The 20,562-nt window shown below is 34.9% G+C and overlaps 5 protein-coding genes and 1 long non-coding RNA gene across 7 annotated transcripts in view; 4 read left to right on the top strand and 2 right to left on the bottom strand.

The window, feature by feature from the left end:
* Window positions 1-4,151: 4,151 nt before the first annotated feature.
* Window positions 4,152-4,901, bottom strand: LOC104827731 (bZIP transcription factor 2). The gene has a single exon (XM_010560967.1). It carries the CDS (start codon window positions 4,836-4,838, stop codon window positions 4,230-4,232), a length of 609 nt encoding a protein of 202 aa, XP_010559269.1. The 5' UTR covers window positions 4,839-4,901; the 3' UTR covers window positions 4,152-4,229.
* A 4,664-nt stretch (window positions 4,902-9,565) lies between these two features.
* LOC104827714 (phytosulfokines 3-like) lies at window positions 9,566-15,220 on the top strand. The gene is made up of 3 exons (XM_019201267.1): window positions 9,566-9,585; window positions 14,466-14,634; window positions 14,777-15,220. Exons 2-3 carry the CDS (start codon window positions 14,524-14,526, stop codon window positions 14,906-14,908), a joined length of 243 nt encoding a protein of 80 aa, XP_019056812.1. The 5' UTR covers window positions 9,566-9,585; window positions 14,466-14,523; the 3' UTR covers window positions 14,909-15,220.
* On the top strand, window positions 12,415-13,803 carry LOC104827725 (mediator of RNA polymerase II transcription subunit 12-like). The gene is made up of 2 exons (XM_010560954.2): window positions 12,415-12,760; window positions 12,868-13,803. The coding sequence occupies exons 1-2, from the start codon at window positions 12,416-12,418 to the stop codon at window positions 13,324-13,326; spliced, it is 804 nt and encodes a 267-aa protein (XP_010559256.2). The 5' UTR covers window position 12,415; the 3' UTR covers window positions 13,327-13,803.
* An 816-nt stretch (window positions 15,221-16,036) lies between the features above and the next one.
* LOC109116202 lies at window positions 16,037-17,280 on the top strand. Its single transcript, XR_002023747.1, has 2 exons — window positions 16,037-16,226; window positions 16,729-17,280. It is a non-coding gene; the product is annotated as an uncharacterized LOC109116202 (long non-coding RNA).
* A 32-nt stretch (window positions 17,281-17,312) lies between these two features.
* Window positions 17,313-19,991, bottom strand: LOC104827719 (protein PHLOEM PROTEIN 2-LIKE A10). Its single transcript, XM_010560943.1, is given in 3 exon segments — window positions 17,313-17,433; window positions 17,436-17,899; window positions 17,902-19,991. Coding segments are annotated over 3 exon segments (1,185 nt in total). The 5' UTR covers window positions 18,524-19,991; the 3' UTR covers window positions 17,313-17,334.
* A 242-nt stretch (window positions 19,992-20,233) lies between these two features.
* Window positions 20,234-20,562, top strand: part of LOC104827695 (ACT domain-containing protein ACR1) — a 3,732-nt gene continuing 3,403 nt past the window's right edge. For both annotated transcript variants that reach the window (XM_010560918.2, XM_010560924.2), the window contains exon 1: window positions 20,234-20,512. The gene's annotated coding sequence lies outside the window, so the exon portion shown is untranslated. The remainder of the gene's footprint in view (window positions 20,513-20,562) is intronic.

The following is a 20,562-nucleotide window of genomic DNA, read 5'->3' as shown; positions in this document are numbered from 1 at the left end:
ACCATTTATTATGATTATAGGCCCAATTCTAGATACAATGGACCTTAGAACATCTATTGGGCCCACTTTAAACCCATTTAAATGGACCACTTTATAAGCATTTTTATTGGAACCATTTTTAGCCCATTTAGATGAACCCAATCACAAAAAAACATACGAATTAAGAATTCTTTATCAAGTTCAACCTATACATTCAGAATTAATAGTTGAATCTATCTTATAAACGAATTCTGATATTAATTAATTTTCTCCTTAGAAACAACCTCGGAGTGTTTGTGCGAAACAAATTCAGAAACCCATTGTTTCGTACCATGTAGAGATTGTGCCAGCACCATCTTTATCATCATCAAAACATGCATTTATTATCTTCATCGTCATACCCTTAAATTGTATATTCATTCATCATCGCCGCCGCCATACCAAGAACGTCCAAAACTACGTAAATCTTCATCCTATATATGGTAATCTGATATTAAAAAAAAAATGGAAAATAGAGGAGGAGGAGGAGGAGGAGGATCCTTTCCTTTGTTGCATATATGAAGTGTTCGTGAAAAGTGTAAGTATTAAAGGTTAGGATAATGAGAATAACAATGGTTAGATTCGGACCATTCGCTACGTGCTTATAATCATTAATCTTGATTATATATGTGTAGTATGATGCATATTGTTTATTAGATTGTAGTTATATCATAACCAAGATTCGTTATCGAAATTAATTAATACATGATAACAAGACAACCAAACTATATATAACGACATTTTCCTGTCTTTTTTTTTTTCATACGAGGATTCACTCCTTTTAACCACTTGTTCAAAATCAGAGAGAGAAAATGTTTGAGGAAAAAAAACCAAAGGGCAACAAACAATACACGTAATTGAAAAATGAAACATCTTATCATGAAATAAAGGAACTTTAATAATTGCATTTCGTGTTTTTTTTTCTTATCCCTAAAACAGAAAAGAACACCCTCCGGTTCATGACCAATGGTTTAAATTCCTTTCTTTTTTTTTTTCCATCTGTCACCAAATTACGAGTTAATGTTAAAGGTTCCAAAGATCCTCAGTATCAAGAATCGTGTGTTGTCTCAAAATCAAAAATCAAAATCACATCTATCTTTTTGCCCTTTTCTCATAAAAAAAAAAAAGTAAAAAGACCATAATAAATTCAAGATCGACAATGAATCAACAAGTGGCAAGAAACTGTAGGAACTAGGAAGTGAACTTTGTTTGATGTTTGTCGGAGCTTGGAATTTGACCCATCAAATAATTTCCGCCTCTCTCCCATGCACGTGCATGCATGTTGAATAATCGTCTTAAAATAGGTATGTTTTGGGAGTGAAAAGACGGCATATAGCCTTACTAATGAAGAAAACAGAGACGGAGATCTGAAAAATGGGTGCCCCACGGGACATGGGTTCTCGTTACTCATATCAGAAACGGACCATATCTCTATTTCCCAATTTTAAGATTTAATAAAATAAAACAAAAAGTGTATTAACAGTAGTACGTATAACATTAGGCCATAAAATTACCGGAATTCAAATTACACAATGGATTTTTCTAAAAAAAAAAGGTGTGGAATTAGAATATAACGTGGTCTTTGTTAATTCAACAAAAAAAACGTGGTCTTTGTTACGAAGCCAACGACTATATGGGAGGGGAAAAGGAAAAGAAGCGAATCTCGCACCTACTCGTGTCATAATTTAGACCGCTATTTCTTGTTTGTCTAAAATCAGAATTTACATCAATTTAAATTTATCGAATAATTCACATTTTATGGATAATTGAACAATATAAAATATTTATATAATATAACATTATTATTATTTTAATTTATTTTTTATTTTTTATCTTATTTTATAATATTTGGATTTTTTAAATATTGTGTGTAGAAATCCATTGTCTGGTTTATATAATATTACAAAATAATTATGTTGTAATTTAATACGATATTATAATTTAATTTTTAGATATCAAAAGATAATTTAAATTCTCTAGTAATGACGAATGATCAATTAGAATATAACGTGGTCTTTGTTAATTCAACAAAAAAAACGTGGTCTTTGTTACGAAGCCAACGACTATATGGGAGGGGAAAAGGAAAAGAAGCGAATCTCGCACCTACTCGTGTCATAATTTAGACCGCTATTTCTTGTTTGTCTAAAATCAGAATTTACATCAATTTAAATTTATCGAATAATTCACATTTTATGGATAATTGAACAATATAAAATATTTATATAATATAACATTATTATTATTTTAATTTATTTTTTATTTTTTATCTTATTTTATAATATTTGGATTTTTTAAATATTGTGTGTAGAAATCCATTGTCTGGTTTATATAATATTACAAAATAATTATGTTGTAATTTAATACGATATTATAATTTAATTTTTAGATATCAAAAGATAATTTAAATTCTCTAAGCTATATATATATATATATATATATATATATATATATATATATACACACACACACTCCCATGCTACAATAAAAATGTGATAATTTCTTGGGAGGTTATCAGTTGTTACAAATTCAAGGTATGTTTTGGTTAATATTAATGCCTCCATATTTTTTTAAAGGCCAGAAAAGCCTTGTTATCTTCCGCCTCTATACATAAATTCATACGTGCATGTGATATATGTTACTGAATACGAGTCAATCAGGATGGAGATTAATGCATAATTAATGGAATAATTAAGTCATAAACATCGTTATCGTTAACCTAACTTCATGATTTCCATACATTAACTTACGTACAACTTAATGCATATGGAACGATACAAATAGTCTAATTTCTTTTATATCGTCTTATGTTATCCATGTTACTTGATCGGCGCATATCCATATACGTTGCGGCTATATATATATATATATATGTATGTATGCATAATCAAAACTTTATGAATTAATTAACATATATGTATATATAATTGTATGTTGGGTTGATAATGTTAGTGCACCACACGTATTAACAGTAAGACAAAAAATGCTTACTCTGAAATAAAAGACAAATTCCCTCCAAAGTAATTTTGTTCTCCATGTCATAATAAATTATAAACGGATACTAAAATACATTGTCATTAATTAATTAGACGATGCCGTGAATATCCGCTTCACCTTAGTGCTCTATCGAAATTGAAATTTATAATCACGTAATTAAATACAAATACAATGGTTATATAGTTACAAACAACCTATACAGCACTTTGTTTAAAAAAACATATTTTATATCCATAATATATATATATATAAGCAGTGAAAGTTAATTAATTTGGGCATTATTAGTAATATATTCGTGTATATATATACACACACTTTTGAAGGTCGCTTTATTTCGTAATTTTAATTAACCAGGGCCCCATACTTCTCATATTCTATGTTTCATACCCCTTATTAATTATTACGAGCTCGGGCGCCTCACTCTATTTTGTCGTTGCACGCGTCATATATACTTTTCCGGGCATCTATTTATTAATTAAAATTGTATTGTTGCATGGGAGATCTTTAAGATAATTAATAAAAAAAACAAAGCACGTATCATGTTTTTTCCAACTTTTTTTTGTATGAATGTTTCTTCCAACTTGTAGTTAAAAAAAATATGCGTTTCTATCATTTTTAATTTGAAAAATATATAAAAATAGCACTCGATACTTAAACAGTATATGCATAATATAATACGTTCGTATGTAATTTATTACATTTCTGTTGCTACATATATTGGATAAGTTTTAAAGTTCTTCTTTTTAGTATCTCCGCGCGAAAACGGGAAAAATGTAACTCTAATTGAAGAAATATTATAATGTTTTGTTTTAATTTGTATCTATTAGAAATATAAGTACAGACAAAGAAGTTTATATCGTTCAAAAATAAAATTCGAATTATAAAAAAAATTAATATATATTGCAACTCATTTAGTGTTTTTTTTTCTTTAATGGTTCCTCAAGCGAAGTGGCAATGGACCGTTCCAACTTCAAAAAAACCATTGGTATATCATTTTTAGACAAATATTTGGAAATTTTAATCTTTTATATATAAGGATAAAATAACAGAGAGAAAAGTCGGTCTAGGAAACTAGCCCCTAAAATTTACTAAAACCATACATTATAATAATTATTTACTTTTTTTATTTCCTTTTCCTCTCAACATTTAAATTTTTTTTTTTTACAAACAGAGGTATAAAACGCATCTCTTTCACTCGAAACGACTTCGTAATGGCTTCAGAAATCAACTACGTGATTTCTGAGCATCGATGGGTTCTGTTGGGCCGTCACAACGGTACTATCGTTGCATGGCCACGTGGCATTCTCGGAGGCCTGTTGCATCCGCCTCAACATCGACACGTGTCGCATGTTCGACAGCTTCTCCACGAGAATACGATGTTCCAGCCATAGATGATCGTTCTCCGCCCGTGCCCGTTGGCAGTGGTACACTACGTACCGGAGCCGGTTCGTGAGTTCCCGGTTCTCAATCCTTAACCGGTTTAACTGGGTTCTCATGTTCTCCAGGTGCTTCTGCTTCCTCATCCTCGACCGTCGAGCCGATTCCCGGTTTGATATCTTCCTTTTCTTTCTCCGTTCGTCCATATCTGATACAAACCGGTTTTGGGATTTATCATCTGAACCGGAGCTAGAGTTGGTTTGAGCCTGGGTTTGGGGCGAGGTGTGTTTCTCAAAACCGGGTTTTGTCTCAACCGGTTCATCCTCCGATGAATTGAACATAGAGAAGATGTCTGATCCATCCCATGGTGTGAATCCGGTTTCAAAAGCCGGAAATGGGTTGGCAAGACCCGGTTCGGAAGAGAAAACCGGAGGAATAGTAGACATCATGGTTTAAGCTTAACCAAGGACAAGAATCTTGTGTACTCTTTTTTCTTGAAATACAAGACGAGAGTGAGGTTAGAAGGGGAAAAGGGAAGAATTGCTGCGTAGGAGACTCATATTTATGGAAGAATTGTGGGGCTAACGTCGGGGCCAAAATGGTCATACATGTATGGTTCCCATACCGTATACCGTTGAGATGGTGGGGTCTATGTGTTTTCTGATAGCCTCTTTCCTTTTTTTTTAATCTTTTTCAGAAAATAAAAATAAAGGAGGGATATTTGTGGAAAATGCGCATCGTCGTGACAGAGGCTTTTTGGACACGTGTCGTAACGGGATTAGATGTAACTAATAGAAGCCAGATGGCCCAAATCTGTCGAAGTTAAGCCGAGCCGGTCGCTATCATGGCTTGTTGCGCATTAACATTGTAAATGATAATCGCATAAATAAAATAAAATAAAATAAAAATAATACATTTCTCAGTGCACTCACATAACAGGTAAGTAATGATTAAAAAAAAATTAATAAAGAAGAATGTGTAAAGACAGTAATATAATAGCAAAAATAATGCAAGGACCACGCAACAATTGTAGAATTGTCGAAGTTTTTTAATACGTATATACATTATATATACACATAAATTTGTGTATGTTTCGCGACAAAATGTGTTTCCATATTATAATATGTAAAATATAAATGTTAGGTGCTAAGCAACTAATGGCTAGAATGCAGCCGACGACAAAAAGAAATGTGCTTGGCTCTATTCATTAAAGGTACGTCGACACAGGGACGATTATTGTAACTGAATAACTTGAATAAATGATTAATCTCTTTATATATAACATAATGTTTCAAACATTAAATTAAACGAAAATTAGTGTAAGATTCGAAGAGGAACAGAAGAATATTCTTGCGGGAGTTTTCTTAACAACAAAGCTGCGACAAATGGTCCCACTTCCCATAAGAAAGCATGGCTTATCAACTTTTGTAACCCTACCTTTATTTTCATTTTTAGGAGTTCATGTGCAACACATATCACAATTTCCCTTTTTTCAAAAATTAAAAATTCATGTAAAATTATAAATCAACATCATATATCCAACGAGAAATAAATAACCTTGCAACTAAATAATATATTTTTATAATTAACTAGACAAATCACTAACAAAATTTGCCCAAACGTGAATTATAGTATTACATATATATAAAGTTTGTAGATATTGAAATGATGTAGTCGAAAAAAAAATTATGGTTTACCGCCGGCGACAAAAATAAACGAACATCTAACAAAAAATATATAAAATATTTGAATATTGATGCTAATTTGTATAAGGCCGCTTTTAGGCACGTGTTCATAATTGGGCATCAGCGTACAAAGGCCCATATTGAAAACATGGGCTTATGACACGTGCTGTTACTAAATGTAGGCCTTCAAGCCCATTAAAGGCCTACGTATGAAACATGACGACTTTTTTTTTTTTTTTTGATAATATGAAACATGAAGACTTCAGAAATTATTTCAATGCTTTAGTTGACGAGGTTGCCAAAATTGCTAAGAGATTAATACTTTAATTTTTACCGGTTGATACAAATGTAAAATATTTTATCTAGAAACTCATTTGACAATAAAATTTTTCATATTTTCTTTATCTATTTTCTTCGCGGGATGTATTTTTTAAAAATTCAAAAATTTTAAAAATAATCATTTGTTAACTATTCATTCCTGCCACTGGTTCGTTCATTTCCTTGTTATCTCTTCGTTTTCTCCATAGAAAACGAAAGCCACAAAATTATGGAAGAAAAAAAAAGTGATATTCACATTATGCATTATCTTTGCATCATTTTGTGTAATACTTTCAATCGTTCCCGAACAGACCATCATATATAATAAATAATAATTTAGTGTCTGTGGGTCCAAAAAATGTCATGAAAAGTAGATTCTTTTTCTGATAAGATAGAATGGAATCAGAACAAGCCTGCTCTCATAATTTTACGACTATCCAATTAGTAAAATTATGTTAGATTTGACAAACGGGCTTTCATGCCAATCTAGAAGATTCAAGATATATAATATGTGTGTATATATATATTTGCGAATGTCATTATTATATATCTTGAATCTTCTAGATAGGCATGAAAGCCCGTTTGTCAAATTTAATATATATATATATATATATATATATATATATATGTTATATATTAGTTTTTCTTTTGCATTTATTGTATATTTTCCCCCTAGTTGAGTCAGAAACGTTTTTCTGTCCCCCTATTGTTTGGCCTTAATTTGTAACATCAAATTGGTCTAACGGATCTCCTATGTATTATTCCATGTTATGTTATTTTATTTTTCGTCGTTCTATCTGGTTTTCAGTTCAGAAATGATATTGTCGTCCCTTTACAATAAATTATTACTAATAATTAATGTTTATAGGAATTTGAGCCAAAAGAATGATTTGCTTAATCCGCCGAATAAACCACCGCCGTACAGCATTGCTTTATTCTTTTTATTAAACATAATCCTAATTAATTATTTATACATTTATTGATTTAATTATCAGCCCCTTCATTCAACACAATTTATTTTTGTCTTGACCATACCAATTTGAAATCTTATCCTCTAAAAAAAATATCTAGAAACTCTTTTATCCAGATGTCTCTTTTTTAAGAAATTGCTAGAAACATAATACCCTTTCACTAAAAAAATTTGAACAAAAATGATAAATTTTAGAAGATGCTGAAAATATTTAATATTATTATATATTTAAATTTGATTTTTGTGTTAGATATTTAAGTTGTAGTTTACTCTCTATCTCTCTCTCTCTCTCTCTCTCATGTGTATATATATACCTTAAAAATAAATTATTATTTAGCGTACAATCTTCTTCAAATATCTATGATAAACACCACATATAAAAATCAGTTAGACCGGTTAATTCGTGGTTTGCTGTGATTAAGGGCCATTTAAGAAAAAATATAATATTAAATGGTGTGTGAATGTGAATATGTGTATGTGTATGAATAGGTTCAATTATTCCAAGTTTGAAAAGAATGTTGATCCGCCATGTCTTGTCCTTCCTTTTTGACCAGAATTTTAATTATCTTTCACGCGTTTGAGTTTATATCATGTGTGCCTTATATATATATACATTTATATATATATATGAATGAATGAATGTAATGTGTTCCCAATATTCTAGTGGGACGTAGCACAAGAAAAATAAACATAAAAAGTAATCATCATATAATGTGATTACCCACTTGATTGAGATTATGTTATTCTTTGCGCATTTCCTAATAATTTATTATTCATCTGTTTGTACGCAGTTTTGACGCGAAATAAAATATTACCTCCAAAAACCATGGTTAGACCCATCATCATCATCTTATATACATATATATATATATATATATATGTATAACTAATTTCTAATTTTATGCGATGGTTTCGTTTGTAATCATTCAATTACGCATGAGATTTAGACAATAATGGAAACTTCCAAAGTAAATCGTTTGGTCAAATTATAGGGTAAATAACCCAACTGAATTATAAATTCATAATGTTGGATATAGATTTCACAAGTTTTCCTTCCATTCGGCTGCACGTGAGGAGGAGATCATTAGGTGAATCTAAATAGAATATATGCTCTCGCCAACTCCGGAGAAAAAACAATAATAAACGACACCAAAATTAATTAATTATATATACATAGCGTGGCTCTATTAATCGATTTATAAGATATTTTATACACTGCTTCGGGAAATATAATTGAAATTCCAAATGCCATGCAACACATTCCACCCCCGAAAAACAAATTGCACGTATAAATTATAATTACGTGGAAAGTTTATAATAACTTATTGGAATAAAATTCTGATATAACGCGTACTTTGCTTTGGCATCTTTTCACATGATATCATCTGTTTATTTATTTTTATTACGTTTCATTAATATAAAAACAACAAATAACAGTTGAACGTTGAATTAACACTATCATTATTATTGATGTTTTAAATAGTTGTTTGTGTAAAAAAAAAATAAAGGATATTGTTTGGAATATATGGAAAATAAACTTTTCCATGACGTGATAGTGATATGTTGCCCTTTTTATGTAAGGTCCACATTTCTCCTGCAAACTCCTATGCGTATTGTGGGATTATAAACACTCCGTCATGTTCATGTATGCGGGGAAGGAGAATAGCAACAAGTAAGGAGTCTCTTATCCAAAGAGAGGCTCAGGATAAGGTTCATTATAAAATGTACCGGGTTGGGTATTGGATGGAATAACCGGAAGGGATTTGGGCTGATTTATGAAAACCATGTAAAGGGTATAAGTTGGGTCTAAATCGGGTTGGGTAGATCAAATTCATTCACTTTTCATTTTTGTACTTTTGCTTTTCTCTCTCTCACCTCGGTGGTTCTTCAAGAACTGAGGTGAATCTCTCTTGTGTAAAAAGTCTTGGATAAAGTTCTAGTGATCTAGCTCGGAACCGTAAGGTTTCGACCGTGAGTAGGATCGAATTCACCCAGCGATCCGAACACGTAAATCTCGTGTGTCTTTCTTTAGTTTTCTGTTCATCTTGATCTGAAGTTTGGTTTTGGTTTCGAACGAAGAATCGGAGAGTTCTGTCGGCATTGGCTTCACACGTATATATCTCCTTCCTCTGCCCTTTTGTTTATAAATTGCTTACAATTTCTCTTCTTCTTCTTCATACCTCATTTCTCTCTCTCTCTCTCTCTCTCTCTCTCTCTCTCTCTTTCTCTTTTTGTTTCTATTTAGATGATTCCATCTTTATATTTCTCTTTTTTTTTAGTTTTTTTTTAACTAAAATATAGAATATGTGTTTATATAAATGAAAAAAAACATTAGGAATATGAGGAACTCTCCACACAAAAAATCTATATATATATATATATATATATGATAAAGGAATGTAGAATTATCTCTCTCTCTCTCTATATATATATATGATAAATGGATATCTTAACTTACAACCCATGAAAGTTTATGTTACTTGTTAAAAAAACAAATATATATATATATATATATATATATATGTACTGTTAAAAAGATAATGGAATGTAAAATTTAGCCCATGTCAAGATGGTTTATCAGTCAATAATACTCATCTATCATATCTTTTTAAAATTGCCCCAAAACCCTATACAGCTGTTATTTATGCCATTTTTTTTTCAAACATTGCATTTTTCTTTTCTTTTTTTTTTTTGTCAAAGAGATTTCATTTTTCTTCGTCTAGTAATATGACCATTGCATAAAAAATAAAATATTATTTTTGAATTTTAATGTGCTATAAATATGAAAATTGCACAAAAACAATAATTTAAACGTTCCACATATTTCTAAACATTTATCTCGTGCACGATTTTGAGTTGCTTGACGGCAAAATTTATGAAACTACAGAACTTTTTATTTACAAAGTGGATGCACCTATATGTATGCGTAATGAAAAAAAAAACACATTAAAAGAAACAATAATATTCCATATAATATATGATTGTCTACCTTATGGTGGGTCCAAATAGGGTTAATTAAAAGGTGGGCCCAATGGGCCAGTAGGTGCATAATACACAATATAATTAAAAAGCTAAGGTGTGGAGAAGATGATGACGACCACCACCATTCCTTTAGGGTTAATTTGCATTTTTTTTTATTTTTTGCAAATGAATAGATACAAACAAAAACATTGTTTTGGAGTACAACTAGTCAAATGTTTTCATAAGCCAATGTTTTGGCAACTTGGCGTTTGCATCTATAATCAAAGTGTATTGGGTCATGTCATATAGGACATTGAGCATGTTACATGTATATATATATATATGGTGAGCATTATTCATAACCATTAAAATTTTAAATATTTTTTTTATCGTTTATTATACAAATATTTGGTTGCAAAATTGGGGAAAATAAATGTGAATCTTAGAACATTCTAAAAGTTTAACAAATTATAATTCAAAATTATATTTTTTTATAAGACTATTATGTGCATTTCTCACAAGTTTTGGAGACTGTATTGTAACTAATTAGGTGTTTAATGGTGCTACACACGTTTATATCCTTCGATGCCCTCTAATTATCTTTAAATTTCAGAGCAATTTCGAAAACTAAATCATTTTATCACACATGTTATCAAATATAGGGAATGTAAATTCCATATATATATATAATAGTAATACGATATTAGTTTAAGAGTATGTATTATAATAATTTGGATTCTTTTCATTTTAGAAATAGATTAAAAAATCTATTAGTTTTAAGATGAGATACGTCATTTTGTGTAGAATCGTATTAATATGAATATCCGAGATTACTGATGTATACAATATAATTATGAGAAAGGAATATTTTATTGAGAAAATAATATATTCAGGAAAAAGAAGTAGAAAATATAATTAGATTAGGTCAACTTTGGAAAATACAATAAAATATTATAATAGAAAAAGACATGAAAAAGAATACCTTTTATTTTATATATATATTTATTTATTTTAAGTTTTAACAATCAATCCGTCTGATCGCACGCGCTTTGATTGCTTTGTGTCGTACATTTTAACGATTTATAGTGTCATTATGTCGTTTTCTGGTCTCCCCTGCTTTTTTATTTATCCTAATTTTTTGTTTTCTCGTGATGTGAAGCATTAAACAATAAAGCATCCGAGGTGAAAAACACACACAAGTTTAAATTAGGGAAAAGATATTCAACTTTTATATTATTTCGATTTTTAATACTTTAAATTCCCGGATGTGGGATTATAAACACTCCGTCATGTTCATGTATGCGGGGAAGGAGAATAGCAACAAGTAAGGAGTCTCTTATCCAAAGAGAGGCTCAGGATAAGGTTCATTATAAAATGTACCGGGTTGGGTATTGGATGGAATAACCGGAAGGGATTTGGGCTGATTTATGAAAACCATGTAAAGGGTATAAGTTGGGTCTAAATCGGGTTGGGTAGATAAAATTCATTCACTTTTCATTTTTGTACTTTTGCTTTTCTCTCTCTCACCTCGGTGGTTCTTCAAGAACTGAGGTGAATCTCTCTTGTGTAAAAAGTCTTGGATAAAGTTCTAGTGATCTAGCTCGGAACCGTAAGGTTTCGACCGTGAGTAGGATCGAATTCACCCAGCGATCCGAACACGTAAATCTCGTGTGTCTTTCTTTAGTTTTCTGTTCATCTTGATCTGAAGTTTGGTTTTGGTTTCGAACGAAGAATCGGAGAGTTCTGTCGGCATTGGCTTCACAATTGGTATCAAGAGCCCGGTTCGATCCGGGGAGAGATTGTCGCTGGTGAAGGATCTTCGGCAGTAGATCGAGGTTCCTCTCCTTGCTTTTTCATCCCATCTTTCAGCTTGCTTATATGAGACAAAGCTTGTGCATGTTTCTCTACAACTTTGTCTTCATGCTTCTCTGATTAATCTCATGTGTGGGAGATATAATATGTTTGGTCTTCGTTGTTTCATGTCATTTTTACCTTCGGCATCGTGTTACTGTTTCTGGTAATATTTTATGTAAATTAGCCCTTCCTGTGTTCATTGCTCGTACTATACAGTGTTAGCTCTGAGATACTTATCATGTATGACAATTTGTTTTACAGGGAGCCTTCAAGTCGTAGCATAAGGCTCACACTTGCCTCCACTATGATCCGACTGCTTGGGACCCGAGTGGTTTATGAAGATTCCACTGTATGCTCCCCTCCTCGCACATTCTGTAGTAGTAACCTATCAAAGGCAGAGATGGAATCAATGTTTGATCCTTCCGCTAGTGAAGCCCTATTTGACCGCTTTCTGTTTGTACTGCACGGGCTGCTAAGCAATCACCAACCCTGCTGGCTAAAGACGAGGCCAGTGTCAAAGCCACTCAATGAATCTCCCAAAGATTTTTCCCCGTTTGATCGTGACTCAGCAGAGAGTTTGCAGGTCTGTCACTCTATTCATGAACTTAAATTCCATGTCCTTCTGAAATGGCACGTAGATTTGAAAGTATTTTACTCGTCTATCTGAAAATATTTGTTACGCCAATGCAGAATGAGCTGGAACGGATGCAGTTGCCAGACACTGTGAGATGGCGGATCCAAGCTGCGATGCCAATCCTCCTCCCGTATCAGCGATGTTCTCTCATGTGCCAGCCTCTTGCTGTTGTACCTGCTACTGCACTCTCACTCCTTCAACCCTCTTTGGCAAGCGGGTTCACCCCTGGAGCTTCTTCTACTCCACCTCAGAGAAATTCTATTTCGATGGCAAAAATGGGAAACACAGCTCAAGGAAAGCTGAGGCAAACCCCAGCGGCTCAGCAGCAACAGGAACTGGACAGCACAGAGATAGACCCGTGGATGCTTCTTGAGGATGGCACGGGTTCAGGTCCATCAAGCAATGGGTCAAGCAGCGACCACGTCAATCTTCGAGCCGCCAGTTGGCTGAAAGGCGCAGTAAGGGTCAGACGAACTGAGCTGACTTACATTGGTTCCGTGGATGAGGACAGCTGATTCTAGTTTTGTGGTATTCATTTATACTTTAATCGGAGCTCTACAGTTGAGCAACCCCCTTCACCCCCCAAGAACGAGTGACCGGAAAAGCTTTGATGTTTGGTTATCTATAACTCATGGCAATCATTTTTTGAGGGGTTTCGATACGCTCGGAGACACGGGTGATTCAGACAACAAACAGTCCACAAGACCTGAGAAGTTATCAACGAGGAGATCTCTGCCTGTGCAGTTAAGAGTTTTTGAGGATCTGGGTCTGAACGTGTGTTTTTAACTACTAACCCATTTGCTGCTGGTCGTAGCGCTCGCCACTTGTCACTTGATCCGGACCAATCCCATCATCTGCAATTGGTCCGGAAGCCTGTTGTATATAGAGGGATGGATAATTGGTTTCCGGTTCTTGTTCGATTGATAGTAAAATTATTCCGAGAATCATATGTAGCTTTGTTTCCATTTCTTATTGATCTCATCTTTATTCTCTTCCTGAACAACCCCCTTCTGTTTTTGCAAGCGTTTGTAGTTTCTGCAATTTGTAAAGTTCATGGATTCGGGTCTCCAGGGTGGAGAATTGTGGGATTATAAACACTCCGTCATGTTCATGTATGCGGGGAAGGAGAATAGCAACAAGTAAGGAGTCTCTTATCCAAAGAGAGGCTCAGGATAAGGTTCATTATAAAATGTACCGGGTTGGGTATTGGATGGAATAACCGGAAGGGATTTGGGCTGATTTATGAAAACCATGTAAAGGGTATAAGTTGGGTCTAAATCGGGTTGGGTAGATCAAATTCATTCACTTTTCATTTTTGTACTTTTGCTTTTCTCTCTCTCACCTCGGTGGTTCTTCAAGAACTGAGGTGAATCTCTCTTGTGTAAAAAGTCTTGGATAAAGTTCTAGTGATCTAGCTCGGAACCGTAAGGTTTCGACCGTGAGTAGGATCGAATTCACCCAGCGATCCGAACACGTAAATCTCGTGTGTCTTTCTTTAGTTTTCTGTTCATCTTGATCTGAAGTTTGGTTTTGGTTTCGAACGAAGAATCGGAGAGTTCTGTCGGCATTGGCTTCACACGTATATATCTCCTTCCTCTGCCCTTTTGTTTATAAATTGCTTACAATTTCTCTTCTTCTTCTTCATACCTCATTTCTCTCTCTCTCTCTCTCTCTCTCTCTCTCCCTCTCTCTCTCTCACAGTAGTCAAAAGCATGGCAAAGTTCACAACCTTGTGCATATTGGCTCTCCTCCTCTGTTCGACGCTAACGTACGCCGCTCGGCCTGCTCCGACCACCGCTTCACGTGGAGAAACAGCCGTCGAGGTTCGTGCTCTCTTACCATAGGCCCTTTTTTTTTTTCTAACCATAAGCTTAAATAAGAATAACATACGTATGCAAACTTCAAATTGTATAATTTGCATGGTTCGTTAATATAAGGAAATACGTACGTATGATTTACGTATAGGGTTTTGGGGAAGGACGAGGAGATAAGGAGGCAGAGGAGAGATGCGAAGGAGTTGCAGAAGAAGAATGCTTGATACGAAGAACCCTTGTTGCTCACACCGATTACATCTATACCCAAAACCATAACCCATGAGTCATTACTACCTCCTTAATTTCTATACATAGTTTATTAAAAATCCGTAGCTTTTAATCTTATTCTCGTGTTGAACGGTCTCGATCACGTTCTACTTTCTTCTCAGTTTTGAGCATTTCATGGCGGTCGAATATTCGTTATATATATTATATGGTTTTATTTTGGTATTAGTCATGTTTGTAAAGCTGTAAAAAACCCGTGCGTGTTCTTGGTCACAAAAAAATAAATAAAAAGATTCTATACGGTGCGTGTTTTGTTGTAACCACCGGCTGTAAAAAAATATATATTTTATTTCGCTCCTAAATGAAAGTATCTGACGTTCATGTGAGATCAAACATTTTTCCAACCATCCACATACAATTTCTAGAACCTTTTAATTGACTGCCGAAGACGAAAGCAGATATACACGTGTCGGTATAATATATGTATATATATAAAGGCGTACGTAAGATCAACCGAAAGGGTGATAGTAATAACAGTCAACGAGTCGTATAAATAAATATAAGTAGATTCTACATTGTATTAAGTTGATCAAGGACCAAAAGTGGGGGGTAAATAATTAAATGAATTTGGGTCGGGGAAGAGGTCAACATCAAATCATGATCACGTGTTCAAAAGGGAGAACTAATGAATAGCCGGTGGCAGACAAAACCCATTTGGGAGCATTCGATTCCCAAAAGTCAACGATTCTGACATTTCCTTTGTTCACATCTTTTCTCTTTTTTTGTGACATAAATGTCCCGCCATCATAGAAGTCCCTTCATGGGGCTGGGTTATATACGTATAGATCGATACACACACATACACACATACATTTCCGTGATATAAAAGAAAAACTTGGTCTATATGTTTTCAGTCCAACCCAATGATTTGTAATTTCATGTTATTAGTTTCTAGGGCGAGCTTTCCATGCATCCAACTATTCCCAAATTAACATAAAGAGAAATTAACAATTTCAATAAATAATTCTTTTTCACGAGTTAGGCTTTGAAAAAGTCTTCGACACGTCATAATATGTTGGGTAAAATTTCGTTTGCCAAAGCATTCAAGTCGCGCTTGACTCGCTGACCGAGTCAGACGTTCTGGTAGAAACCCTCCCTGCTAAGAAGAGGCTTATAAGTGGGCCGAATTATAGCCCATTACAAATTTTGGAGGTGATCATCTGAAACCCTAGTATTCGGAGGTGAAGGACAGGCGATTAAGATTATAGAGCAGTGACCAGGAGATTTTACTCGAGTCCAAAGATTTTGATTTGTTGATCGTATATGTTTCGAAGGAACAGGTTCCTGTCTTTCCCCATGGTGATTGGAGCTGTCGTGTAAGTTCTCGTCTCGTCTGAATTTACCCTTTTTAGCGGATTCGAACAATCGAATCGAATTTCGAGTGATCAAATTTCGTTTAGGGGAAAAGCAACAATTCGATCTCTTTCGGAAACAGTCAGATTGATTAAGGGCGATCTGTGGGAGAACATTGTTTTCTGTTGAATTGATCTGAAACGTTTTGATAATTTTCAGCTACATATTCACGACCTAAGTCCGGTTTCAATTGGCAGTTGTCTCGATTTCCCGCGGATTCGGACACGCGATTTCGTAAGAAAATGCCATTTCGAATGCCCACTGTAGTCTCAGAAGGGTTTTTGTTATCTTAAGGCAATCTGAAGGAGTTGCTTTACTTTGTGTTTTACTGAAAGTTCTTCAAGCAAGCAATGATTCCGACAGCCCGAGCAATCTGAATGGCGCGTTTCATCTTTCATGTCTGAAAGATTCCTTCTTTCTGTAACATAGGCTGATATTGAGAATCTTTTTAAACTGGATTTGCAGGATAGGAGTAGTTTCGGGTAAGGCGATTTTCGGGCCTCCCCTGGATGAGTACTGGAAAAAGAAACTTCAGGAAGATGCAGCTGAGAAGGAAGCCAAGAAAAGTTCAAGTTAAAAGCCTTGGGCATGTTCCTTGGCAGAGAAGGTTATAACAATGTTTCTCCATGTTTTTACGCCTTACTGTATATATCACTTCCACCATGAACACATCCTATGTTATGATGCAACGGCAGGTGCTATATCACCCATGGATCAGTGGCTGCATATACGGCACTAGATGATACAATGTGATATATGCTCGCTTTTATCGCATCTGTGCCATCTATAGCCCGTGTTCGCCCGCTGAAAATGGGTAGTACCGCTTGCCGACTGTGCTTTCGATCTCAATGTCCATGGTGAAGATGAGCATGTTATGGTTCAAAATCTTACTGGAATATGTAATGTTAGAGAGTTGAAACCATGTCTGGTTTCTGGTAAACCCAAGATTTTGACAAAGTTGGAGACTTGAAAAGTGCTGAAATTTCTTGAGAAATAATGCATTCGTTTTGTTTTCTATATGATTTTGATGTCAAAATGTACACCAAACAGAGTTCAATTCTGTTATTTTTCTCATTGATTAGGCGTTAGAAGCAGTGGAGCTTCAACGATCTGCAAACACACGATCTGCAAACACAGAGAAAGACATAAGCCACAAAGAACAGAGCATCTCTCACCTTCACATGCCTTCTGGCTTCAGTCCCTGTCTCTATCACCGATTCTACGCAACTCGCCATACGATTGTTGAATTTATCGAATAGAAGTTCCAACAACGATCTAACCATCTCGAATGTGACCCTCCCGGTTAAATCGATCACCAATTTCCGGTTAGTCGGTATAGATAATGAAGATGAAAATGAAACCCAGCTAGTCCATGTACTTGGACCGCGCCGTGATGATCTCGATCCAACTGTAGTCGAGAAATCAAACTCGTTTTTCACTTTGCCTTTGCGATAAGGTAACCTTCTGTTTGAGTCAGAGTGTTCGGGAATTTGCCATGACGTTCTTACGTACGTCTCGACCGCGCCATTACAGACCGAAACCAAAGCGTCTTTAACTCTCTGGTCGTGTTTTGGATTCGTCATTCCGACGAAGAGATCGTTGAAGACATTTACGTGCATTGTTCTGTCGAGATAACCGCGACTGCTGTGCTGACGAACAGTTGGACGCAGTCGCCTATCAGTTTTCTGCCATCATCTGAGCAAATCGCGTTGACCCATTTTGACTTTGAAACAGAAGATTCGCCGGAAAATTCGTCGGAGAAAAACGCTACGACCATGTTCCTCGCGAAACTGCCGACTACCGCAGAGGCAAAACCCGACCCGGTTTTGGATAAGAGCTTATCCTTGACCCAGTCCGTAAACCCCGACCCGGCATCGTCATTTTTGGAATCCGATGGATACCCACGAAGTAATCTGACGGTCATAGTTTGTGTGAATCTGATAAGGGACGAATTGACTTCGTCTGATTTGGCGATTTTGGAGATCTGCTTCAAGCTGTTGGGGATTTGGTCGGAATCTGATCTTAAAAAGTCTGTCAGATCCTTTGATATGACCCTGATCGTTTCGGCAGAATCAGAAGCAGCTTCTACCAAACTGAACAGGTTCTCCAAAACCTTCGAAATTCTCTTTCTTGTTCTGGAAACTGTCGGGGAGTGATAAACCCTAAAAGCACCATAACCACTTGCAGCCAGAAAAATCCATTTCTTGTTTCTCAGAGCAAAATCAAAACCCTTTCTACCCAATCCTAATCCTAGATCCATACGATATTACAAATAATGAAGCTATTATAGAAAAAAAAAAGAAGCTTTTCATACAAAATCACGATATCATCAGACCCTTTTTGCTGGTGAGAGCAATGAAACGATTTTCTCTCGTTTTCTTCTTCGATTTTCCCGGATTCCAATGAAAGCAGTCACCTTTACAAGTTAACGCAACGGACGCAAGACTATAGCGGATAACTAAAATGGCAAAAAAAAATGCAGAGATATATAGGGAAAAACCTGTAAGAAATCGAAAAACTGGATAGAGTTAGGGTGACGTCGAAGCTGTTGCAGGTTTCTAACAGAACATACGACCCTCTCTCTGCCGTGATCGAGGCAACTATAAAAAGATACAGCCCTATATATAATATATATATATATATATAGTTGTACGTATGCGTGTATATAAATCCATAATTTCCCAATGTCGTGTTGTCAGAATCAGAATTTTCGAGCCTGTGAGATGTGTAGGCTGAGACAAGTCGCTTCGGTCTGTTATTGTTCACCGGCGTCCTCGCATCAAACCCATTAGATAATAATATTCTATTAATATGTATATACATGATTTTACCAAACAATATCTGTATACATGCAAACGTATGATATACTCATATGTGAATGTATACACGTGTATTTGCGTATACTCGTCCAAAAAACTCGTGATTTCCGTTGCAATGGCAGATATTGAAGCCGTAAAATCTCATTAAACTGTTATAAGAAATAATCTAATGATTATGAAATAATTAGCAATATTTTGGAAATGTTAATACAAGACTAATCTCAGACACCCAAATTTGGGTGGTCTAGTGGTATAAGAACATGCAAAGTATGTTTTTATCCTGGATTTCAAACCCAAATGTGAAAAAGGATATTCATATGAACTTCTCCAGTCATTTAGGAGATATAGTGGGCGAAAGTTTCGGTGAACTTCCAGATTATAAAAAAAAACTACTCTCCGACTTGTTTGTTTTGAAAACAGTATAAATGAGTTGCAAGTGATGGATGGAACACCAGATTCGGCCCACAAAATATAAATACCACGAAAACGAGATATGTTGATATAAAAACTGCGAGATAAATCAATTGACAAAAAGTGAAAAGATACATCAGAATGTCGGTCTGTTTGGTAGATTCAAGCATCTAATTTACTTCATTATATTTGTAATTTCCGAATTTATCTGAAGGATGAAATCCCAGTCGGACACGTGGCAGCGTTATGTAATACCCGGGGAGAGACGCGAGCCGCCGCGCTTTCTCGACTCCACGGAAGAAGCCCATTTCGCCACGTGTCGACCAATCCTTACACGTGGCATGTCCTCCCCTCGAAAGAAAAAAAATTATGTTTTACATTAAGTAATTTGAGTCCGGCTCGTGACTCGTGAGCTGTGACTCGGTGTGTTCCGGTTGAGCGAAACACATATCCAATATTTTCGGAGGATAGCGCGTGACAACATATCGTTAGCCAGATTTTTATTTCGAATTTATCAAAAATCGTTAAAAGGGATTCGGATAATATATATCGAGAACATATTATATACTGCAAGTGTAAAAGTGGCCATCATTGTCCAAATTTATATAAAGAAAAAAAAAAAGAAAAAACAAGTGGCTCATCATTGTCATAAAGGAGCAAGTGCCGGATCCAGCGCACATATATACACACACAAGACATATATAAGGACACAACACAGATACGCATGTATATGTATGTGTGTGTACATCCTAACTTAAGAGTGAATATATCTATATACACACAGAAACATCCGTATATGTATGCATACGTACACATGTCTGTATATATACGTTGGCTTCTGTTTCGGCTGCGCTCTTTCTCGTCCACCAAGATAACTATTTTTCCTCTCTTCCATAACTAACCAGGAATTCGCAGCCCCAATAAGAAAACACACACGGACGAAGGAGATCTTGCAGAAAATTCAAGGAGAAAAAAAACCGAATCAAACTTCATCACTATCTGAATCTCTCTCGTCCCAGGTTTCTTCTTCTGCTTCATATACATATATATATATATATATATATATATA

The sequence above is a fragment of the Tarenaya hassleriana genome, unplaced genomic scaffold, assembly GCF_000463585.1.
Source record: "Tarenaya hassleriana unplaced genomic scaffold, ASM46358v1 Cleome10, whole genome shotgun sequence".
Taxonomy (NCBI): domain Eukaryota; kingdom Viridiplantae; phylum Streptophyta; class Magnoliopsida; order Brassicales; family Cleomaceae; genus Tarenaya; species Tarenaya hassleriana.
This window is presented reverse-complemented; position numbering and strand designations above follow the sequence as displayed.

Bases quoted from the DNA above. Each gene is read 5' to 3' on its own strand.
- LOC104827725 (XM_010560954.2), top strand. From the start codon at position 12,416: ATGTATGACAATTTGTTTTACAGGGAGCCTTCAAGTCGTAGCATAAGG. The intron at 12,761-12,867 runs GTCTGTCACTCT...ACGCCAATGCAG, and splicing joins ACTCAGCAGAGAGTTTGCAG to AATGAGCTGGAACGGATGCA.
- LOC104827714 (XM_019201267.1), top strand. From the start codon at position 14,524: ATGGCAAAGTTCACAACCTTGTGCATATTGGCTCTCCTCCTCTGTTCG. The intron at 14,635-14,776 runs GTTCGTGCTCTC...ATTTACGTATAG, and splicing joins GTGGAGAAACAGCCGTCGAG to GGTTTTGGGGAAGGACGAGG.
- LOC104827731 (XM_010560967.1), bottom strand. From the start codon at position 4,838: ATGATGTCTACTATTCCTCCGGTTTTCTCTTCCGAACCGGGTCTTGCC.